We start from the raw sequence: 8,955 nt of genomic DNA, 5'->3' as shown, positions 1-8,955 counted from the left end.
TGGGCCAAACAAGACCAACCTACCTACCTATCTGGGAGGGGCCAGCCAGTCCCAACAGACCCCCTATCCGGCTAGGAGCCGGAACCCTGCGATGGCGAAAAACTCGTGGCAGTACGACCAGACGTCGTGGTCGGCGCGCGAATGGATGCCGTTTGCGCTGCAGCGACTGTCGGTGCAGCATCGCGCGCTGCGCGACGGTGTGAGAGAGAGGAGAGAGCGTAATAAAATTGCCTGTGCTACGTATGCATGAGGGCCGCGTATGCTAAATCATTGCCGACTGCGAGCGCGGATAGCTTGGAACTATTCGCGGCGAGCACTGCATTACAGGAGCCGGCGAGCTGATGCCGCGGCTCAAGACTCGCATGCCTGTCTGCGGCAGCGGGCTCTTGCACCTCACCGCCTCGGCCGCTTCCCAGTCGTCGTCCGACCGACCTTCATTGGTCGAGCGATGGCTGCTCGAGCGGCGAAGCGGGCGCGCAGGGCTCCTCTCGGAACCGCTGCCGAGACCTCGTCCTACGCCTTCGCTGCCATCGGCGGCGGCGGTGGCTGCGATAGCTGCGTCGCTCTCGCTGTTGGCAGGTCTGACTGCGGCGCCGGTTGCACCGCCTGGTCGAATATCAGTGGGTCCGCTTCCGCCGCCTCCCTCGCCGCCACTGCCACTGCCGCCCTCTTTGACCTCCTTTGCCTGATCGCTGCCGTCGCGCACAGGTCGCAAAATAAGCGAGTAAACGGCGACGAGCGCCGCGAGCAGAGTAACGGCCGTCTCGGCCATCTTGAGCAATCGCCGAGTGATGAACCAATCGCCTTTGAAAAAGATGAGCAGAGCGCGCACGACGATGATCAGCGGCGGCGCCGTGAGGTAGGTGATCTGCACTATGCGCAGCCGACATCGCATCTGCCTGTTGATGACGGTGCGGATGAGCCGCTGGCACACGACAAACCACACCAGCTCAAACAGGACGAAGCAGGTGGTCGAGACGATGATTGTGCCGTAACTACCAGCGCATCCCTCGTAACGCCACCAGGTGAAGGGGCTCAGCTGCTCCACAGATGGAGGCGACGACGGCGATGCCGCCTCCTCTGCAAACCCGCTTCCCATGTCGTCTACAAGATCTTCCGTCGGTGAGGACGGCGGCCGTGGCGGCAGCAGTGGCGGCGGCGGTGCGGGGTTGATGGGCACGTCCATGAAGTACCACAGAGAGTAGTTTGCTGATGTGTCCGACCTGCGAGGGAGGCGGCGGGACACACAGTCGTTCAAACCTCCCCTCCGTACCTGCTACAACCCATCCCAAGAGGCCCGCTCCGGAGGGCGTTGAGAGCAACGATAAGTGGGAGCAATAGAAGGAAAGGGTCCCTAGCGGCGATGCTCACGGCTGCGGCCCGAGGATCCGATGGTCGACGGCGCCCGTCTCGACGAGGATCAGCAAGAAGGCCTGCGGCAAGCAGAACTCACGTCGAGATTGCTGCAAGGCGCGAACGCACGCTACACGTGGCCGGGTGCCTGAATGAGTGTCACGCCCAGCGCGATGCCAAAGGCAAAGTGCAGGAGACGCCAGAGCTCCATCTTTTTCGCCTAGGTAGCCTCCACTGCCCGGGTCGAGGCCTGCCATTTTGCAACGCAGTGGGGCAGTGGGTCGCGCCTTTCTTCGCCGCCGCTTGCCCACTGGTGGTGGCGTCGGCGCCGCGGCAACGCTTTTGCTGAGCTTGCGATAGAAGATGCCGCAGACGAGGATGAGCACCATTGGCTCGACGAAGCCAAAGGAGGCCACAATATACACCTCGCACACGATCTCCTTGCGCTCGTGCGGAGACCAGTTGCTAGCCGAAAGGACAACCTCCCAAAAGGCGACGCCAGAGGTGAGCGAGGCGACCACCCACCAGAAGAGGAAGAAGGAGAGGAGGAATCGCAGCGTGCGGAGGGTGCGCACGCGCACGCGGCTCCGGCAGACGACAACGCAGGCGTAAAAGGCGAACAGAGCAACCAGCAGCGCCACGCCGCACTCGAGTCCGCTGTAGGCGATGTGGAGGTCCGCAGACCGAGGCGCGACGTCACCAGCAGAGGGCCGAAAAACTCCAAGCTCGACGTCTCCAACAACCTCCCAGCTTGACATCGGTCGAGTGCGTGGCGTGGGATTGCCCGAAGACGACGGCTGATCGGCCATCTGGCAGCTGCAGGAGTTGGCAGCTGATCAATTGCGAGCCAGCAAGGCAGAAGGGCGGCTGGTCAGCATGCTGACGAGTTCCCAATAGTTGATCCGAGCTGTGTGATCTCGCCGAATTAAGTCAGATGACACGCCCCCCCCCAGGTTAAAAAGCAATACTGTCCCGTTTTGCTGTTCACAGCTAGGGACGGCCTCTGCGGCAAAGTCAAACCACCCCACCACCTACCTACCTACCTGCCGCTGCAGCAAACCTTCGGCTCCCGCTCAGCGCTGATGCTGGTGATGAAGGCGATGGAGCGGCCGCACATTGCTCGGTACCCCCCCCGCACTTCTAAGCCCGTCCCTGCTGCTAGGAGGGGGGGTCTGACCCCCCCCAGCAGCAGAGCGCTGCTGCTGGGGTGGTCTCTGTCCTCTCTGTCCTAGCCTCTCGATCCTCGATGTTATTTGGGTGAGATAGGGGTGAGATTGCTGAAAGCTGAAAGCCGAATAACCGATATAAACCGTTTTGATATTTTGATTTTCGACGAACATTCGGATCAACGATCATTCGCGCCCCACCCGCAGCCGCACCCCCACGCGCACGCCCCAGCGCCCAGGTATCGCGCGTAGACCTAGACGGTAGAGCTCGCAGCATGCACCAGCAGGCGACGCAGGCCGTAGCTACGGCGTACCGACTCGCACTCACAGGGTAAGGTCGGGTATGTGCAATGTGGTATCGTGTTGACGTGACGTCGGTGTCGACAGGCTGTCCGGTCGCGCGGTCGTAGCGTGTCGTGTGTCCCGTCCGTACAGGTCGATTCTTTACTCGTATCGATCTCGCGAGACGTTCACCGCGTCCTCGGACCTACTCGGGCCGGAAGCGCGAGTTCCGAGTAATATAGAGTACGTATAAATAAGCCGGAGCCGCTCGGCGTACAGTACAGTAGCCAATGGTGGGGGTTCAGTGCTGGATCAGTCGTCATTGCCCAAGCCCGTGGTGGCGGTGGACCGCGTCACGAGGCGGACGTGGCAAGCGTCGCGGCAATCCCCGACGCACCCATTGTTGCCGCCGGGCAGGTTCCAGTAAACGAGAAGATTGAAGGCGCCCTGCGCAGGCTGCAGCGTCCAGCGCAGGATCGCGACCGCAAACGGCGTGCCGTCGGTCACGCCGTAGTGGTAGAGGGCGATGAAGATGGTATGTGCGATGGTAGGGACGGTGCATACGAGATAGGCCGCGAGGTAGCGGGAGAGCCGTGCGTCCAGCTTGGCCGCCGTGGCAGTGGTCAACTGCGCAACATCCTCGAGCGCGCTCGACAGCCGTGAGGCGGCGCCGTCGTCCAGTGCACTGCGCCGCTCGACACCCTCTGGCGGCAGAGCGCGCTCGGCGCTCGCCTGCTGAAGGAGCATTTCGCTCGTCTGCCGGCGAGCGAGATGGAAGAAGCATGTGACGCGCGCGTACACCAGCGTGATGAAGAGCGCAAGCGCCAGAAGCACTGCGCCGTACCCCACGTATGCCATGCCCCATATGCCGAAGCTGGCTGTCCCTCGCCATTGCGTGCAGCTGTAACCGCCGCGGCTGGCGACCAGCGTCGCCACGCCCCAAACGATTGCACAGAGATATGCCAACACGAGTAGCACGTGGAGCACCCGCGCGGACAGCGGTGGCCGACGGTGGATGAGGCTTCGCTGCAGGCGAATGCAAACAACCCTGTCCAAAGCGTCGACATGCTGCCGCAGCACCACAAAAAGAAAGAGGCGTTGCACACTGCGACCGCGACATCGCCGTCCGCCGCTTGTGATAGCAGCCCCAGCGGAAAGCTCGCACCGTACAGACAATCGAAGATGGCAATCTGCTTGATTAGGTGAAGCGTCTGCAATCGCTGAGGCACAACCGTCCGGCGCTGAGCTTGGTGACTAGCAGCACGATGCTGCACAGCAGTGCAATCGCGCCGCTACCGCAGCGCGCTGCCGTCATGGCCTCTATCTGCGCTGAGCTAGCCCCGGCGAAGGACTGCATCCTGGGACGTCGACTGCTCCGCGATGATGGCGAGCACGACGCCGCGACGGCGATGCCGGCGTCGCCTCTTTTCATTAGAAACGCCTATATAAAAACGCGCTCCAGCACACACGCAGCAGTCAGCACTCCCTCATTGCTCATTCAAAGTTCATTTCTCTTCACACACAGTATGTATACTACGTATTATTCACACAGAAGTGCTAGTTGTTACAGCTCGTCCTTCACGACGACCTCCATGCAGCCCTCGCAGCGCTGCTTGAACTTCTGCAACGCCCAGCGCTCGGAGGCGCCGGCTCGTGGGTGGCAGACCGCGTGCCACAGCCGCGGGTCACCCTCGCCCTCGCGGTCGCCACCGAGCTCATTGTGGAAGACGAGCGCGGTGCCGAGCTTTGGCCGGAGCGCGAGGGCCAAGTTGATGCCGCTGGACGCGCGTTCGCACTCGACCTCGGCGAGCTCGAGCAGCTCGGCGCTGAGCGCGTCGTCCCGGTAGAGGGTCGACGGATCGATGCCGGCCGCTCTGGCGCTGGCTGCCGTCCGCTCTGCCTGGGCCCCTCCGACGAACGTGGTGGCGCCGAGCTCATACGCCCGTGCGAGCGCCTGGGCCGCCGAATGCAGCCTCGCCCGGTGCGACGCGTCCGCCGCCTCGGCTAGCGCTGCACCAGTGCCATTGTGCCCGTCCGCGCCGCTGCGTTCCCCACGCGGGGTGCGGAGTCGCGCCTCGGGATCGGTGCGGAGCAGCGCGGGGAAGCTCGTGTGCCCGCCGTGCGAGTCGTCCGTCACGTTGCTCAGATAGATCAGGACTGTGGCGACGCGCTCGGGGCCGTTGTTCTTGTCGTGATGGAGGTTGCGCACATGGTAGCGGCCGGTGTGGGGGCGTGCGGCGGTGATCATCAGTGGGTTCTCCTCCGAGTGCGGCGGGATGCCCACGAGAGATGCGATGCGGCGCTCAACGCTCGAGAGGAGCGGCGAGGCCGCGCCCGCCAGGCAGCCGTACTCCTCGCCAAAGTAGCTGCTGCTCAGCAGGTTGGCCGGGACGCGGCTGTCGTCCTCGTCGGTATCTGATGGCCTGGACGCGGTCGACGGTGTGCTCGAGAAGCATCTGCGGCCCGCCTCGCGCAGCTGCGCAGCCTCCTCTGCAGACACCACATTGTCGACCGTAAACAGCACCGGCGGTGCGTCGGCATCGTGGCGCGTGGACGAGGAAGGAGCGGCGAAGCCTGAGAGCTGGAGCGGTGTGCGCACGTAGCGGTGGTCTGCCGCCTCGTACACCGACTTGCGAGCGTAAAAGTCCTTGCTCGCCCTCGCCGTCATCCCAGCCGCCGAGGACTTGAAGATGCAGAGCGGGCGGTTGCCGACCTCATGCACAGCGCGGTTGTCGACAAAGCCGGCGCACTCGGCGTGTGCCCAGCACATTTGCGCACACTCGTCGAGCGTCGCAGCATATTCGTAGCGATGTGAGCCGTGGATCCTCAGCAGGTGCTGCGGCACGGCGTGGCCTGGGTAAACGTGAAAGGCGTCCAAGAAGGCGTCCATGGGGGCCCCCCCGGGGGGGCCCGGGGGCTGCTGGAGAACGAAACTCGCGTCAAACATCATCCCGTGTCTCCCCGTCCTCGCCATCGCCTTGGCCGTTGTCGACCTGTTCATCGTGTCCCTTGCTGCTGGTGGCATCGCCGTTGGCTTCCTCTCCCCCCTTTCCTCCCTGCCCCTCTCGCTGTCTGGTGTTAATGGATGGACCCCCTTCCTCTCCCTCGCCACCGTCACCGTCACCATCCCCGTCGCTACCGCCCTCCATCCCCGCCGCCCTTTGTCTCACACTCGTCTCTGCCATGTCCGCCGTCGCCGCCGTCCTGTCTGCGGCGCTCTGTGCTCCGTGGCACAGTCGCTTATTGTTGCTCAGGATTAGCTCACGCACCAAGACAGCCTCCTGCTCGTTACTTTGGCTTGCCGATATGCATCCAAAGTTCCACGCTAGCTCCTCCTTCGTCACGTCTATCTTTTTGCAGTATCTCGCAAATGCCGTCCGAGCTTGCTGGGGTGTAAGTTATTGCGTTCGGATCCGCCTTCGTCCCCGCCTTGTATCCCATCTCCTTGCGGTGGCTCCTGTATGAGTCCCCATATGACCATGTGATTTCTTGGCCTTCCTTGACTCCTCTCTCTCTCTGCAAACAGGACCATCGCCTGCGCAGCTGCCTTGCCTAATGTATCTCCTCGTAGCGTACGAAGTGCGTCGCCCTCGTGCCTCGTTTCGGCTCATTCGATGCTGCAGGCCAGTCGAAGTTACAGCGCGCCGCGACGCTGTCAAAGTCGTCCTACCACCGTGCCACCCGCCGTTAGCATGGTCATCGTTACTTTCGCCGCTGCCTCTGCTGCTTGTCGGCGGAGCGCCTCGCGCCTTCCCTCGTCTCCATGCTCCTGGTCTTGTTCCTTCTGTTTTCTTGCGCTTCCTGTCGCTGGTCCGGCGACGTATCTTCCCGTCTGCCTCCGCGTCCTGATGGGCCGCGTTTCCTTCCCCTTGCCCCGTCTGTTATCTCCTACGTGGTCGCCCTCGCGTACGCCATTCGCCGTCTGTTCTCCTCTCTGCTCGTCGTCCTCGTCGCCTCGCTGTTGCCGCTTCCCTCCGGCGCTCGCCGCATCGTCGCTCCTGCCATCGCGCTTCCCGCGCCGGCCTCCGCTCTCTAGCTCGCGGTGGGTCGTTCTGAGTGCCTTCCCCATCGCTCTTGTCGTTCTGCCTCTCCCCGCTTCGAGGCGTCTCTCCGCCTCCCTCCTTTCCTTCTCCTCGGCCTCACGTTGTCGACGCTGCCTCCGTCGCCAGCAAATACACGCATTCGCCGCCCACTCCATTTCTCGTATCCTCTCCCTTTCCTTCTGTCCTTCTTTCAGGCGTTCTGTTTCTGCGGCCACTCGCTCCTTCCTCTCCGCCTCAAGTCCCTTCCTCTTCCCTTCCCGTACTTTGATTATTGATGCCGCCGTTTGCTGCAGTGCCTTGAGTGAGTTCGCCACCCGTGTGTCATACTCCCTCAAAAAGGTGAGGGCTACACGACGCCCTCTACGCTGGGCCCCTTAGAGCTCGCGGAGGAGCAAAGGGCACCCGATTAGCGCTGCGCGCGGCCGGGCAAAAAGAATTTTACGACGCGTGTGAAAAAAGAATTACGGCTTCTCTGCAAGAGCGACGGGGACGGCTCACAGGAGCGTTGTATCCAGCACGTGCGCCGAGTTGAGCGGCGACGAGCCATCCCACCCGCCAAAGACCACCACCTACCGAGAAGCGCGTCGTGGCTGTCCGAATGAGCGTGACCTCTCCCCTCCAAGGTGCCGCCCACCTTTGAGCCGACGAGGGTGGCCGAGTGGCCATAGACGGGAGCCGGCGCCTCGCCGGGAACCTGCACCGAGTGCCACGTGCCGAGCCCCTCGAGGTCGAGAGTAGAGACCTCGTCGAGCGGGCGTGGCGCGCCTACGACGCGCGCCTCGGGGCATTGCGCGCAGACGGACGAGGACGGGTTTCCATGCCGACCGCGGAGCGCCGTTCCAGCCTCCTAGCACAAGCAGGTAGCCGCCCACAAGCGCCGCCTCGTGGTAGGCGCGCGCGGCCGGCGCCGCGCCGCGCCGCCGCAATCGCTGGACCGACATCTCGCCGCAATCGATCGAATGGACGTCCTCGTGGTACTCGACACGTGAAGCGCCTATGGGACGCTTCTCCGGTACATTTCAGGGCGACTGCGGACGTGACCGTGGCTGCTCGACGCACGACGCGCCCGCGTCGTCGAGGGTGACCGCCATGCCGCCAAAGAGGTACAACCGGCCACCGACCAGCGTTGCGGAGTGACAGGCGAGTGGCGGCAGCGGCGACGAAAGCGGTGGCGAGGACCACGCCATGGCCTCCGTGTCGAGGAGATGCACGTCGCTGAGTGAGCGTGTGCCGGTGTAGCCACCGGCGATGACGATGCTCCCGCCCACCAGCGTCGCGGTGTGCCAGTACCGCGGTCGGGGCGGGTTGCCGCGCGAGTCCCTCGTCTCCCACGCCATGCGGACCTGCCAGATGGCAGGGAATGGAGCTCGATCAGGGCTCCGGCTGCGGTGTTGAGGGTGAGGCTGTGGCGCGATCCAGCGCGGCGGTGTGGGTGGCGGCTGCTCGTGCTCACCAAGTCAAAGATGGGAAGGTCGCCGAGCACAGACTCTGCGCCTCCGGACGTGTGCATGTACGTCTGTCCTCCAAACACGAAGAGCGCGGATCCCACTCGCGTCGTGCTGTGGTATGCCCGCGGTGTTGGCCCGCCGCCCAGCGCCACCTGGCAGAGCGCTGTTGCGGTCATCGCGAGGCACTAGCAGCGCCTCCGTGTGGGCAGCTCACCCGCGGTCTGAACCACTTGAGGGTCTGCGTGTCGAGTACGTGCGGATTGAGAGAGAAGTAGACGAACTGGCCCTGTGCCGTGTGGGAGGGGGGTTAGCTCCGCAGAACAGGCTTCATTTCACCGCCAACGGCATCGCAGCGGCAGGTCTGCGGTGTGTGCGCCTGGCCCTTGTGCTGAGTGCCGCCCATGACGAGGAGATTCTGCTCCACCAGCAGCGCCGTATGTCCTCCCCTTCGCTCGGGCGCGTCGCCCGAGGTGCGCAGCACCGACCAGGGGGAGGAAACCATTCCGCGTAACGTATAAAACGGAAAAAGAAAAAATGACCATAGCTAAAAAAAGAAAGAAAATCGAACAAAACTCCCTCGCACAACACTGGGCACGGGACTGGCGCACACTGGCACTCACACAAGAAAGAAAACAAATCACGGAAGGAGGGATGGGAAATAGC

At 63.3% G+C, this 8,955-nt stretch overlaps 2 protein-coding genes across 2 annotated transcripts; both read right to left on the bottom strand.

Annotated features, from left to right (window-relative positions):
* Positions 1–513: 513 nt before the first annotated feature.
* EMIHUDRAFT_245740 (hypothetical protein) lies at positions 514–1,099 on the bottom strand (the record flags this gene model as incomplete). Its single annotated transcript, XM_005767917.1, has 2 exons — positions 514–606; positions 677–1,099. The coding sequence occupies 2 exons, from the start codon at positions 1,097–1,099 to the stop codon at positions 514–516; spliced, it is 516 nt and encodes a 171-aa protein (XP_005767974.1).
* A 6,239-nt stretch (positions 1,100–7,338) lies between these two features.
* Positions 7,339–8,468, bottom strand: EMIHUDRAFT_245735 (hypothetical protein; the record flags this gene model as incomplete). Its single annotated transcript, XM_005767916.1, has 5 exons — positions 7,339–7,413; positions 7,479–7,691; positions 7,780–7,838; positions 7,881–8,187; positions 8,298–8,468. The coding sequence occupies 5 exons, from the start codon at positions 8,466–8,468 to the stop codon at positions 7,339–7,341; spliced, it is 825 nt and encodes a 274-aa protein (XP_005767973.1).
* Between the last annotated feature and the right edge of the window lie 487 nt (positions 8,469–8,955).

Source organism: Emiliania huxleyi (genome assembly GCF_000372725.1).
Source record: "Emiliania huxleyi CCMP1516 unplaced genomic scaffold EMIHUscaffold_474, whole genome shotgun sequence".
NCBI classification, from domain to species: Eukaryota; Haptophyta; order Isochrysidales; family Noelaerhabdaceae; genus Emiliania; species Emiliania huxleyi.
The sequence above is the reverse complement of the archived record's forward strand: the minus strand, read 5'-3'. Positions and strand labels throughout refer to the sequence as shown.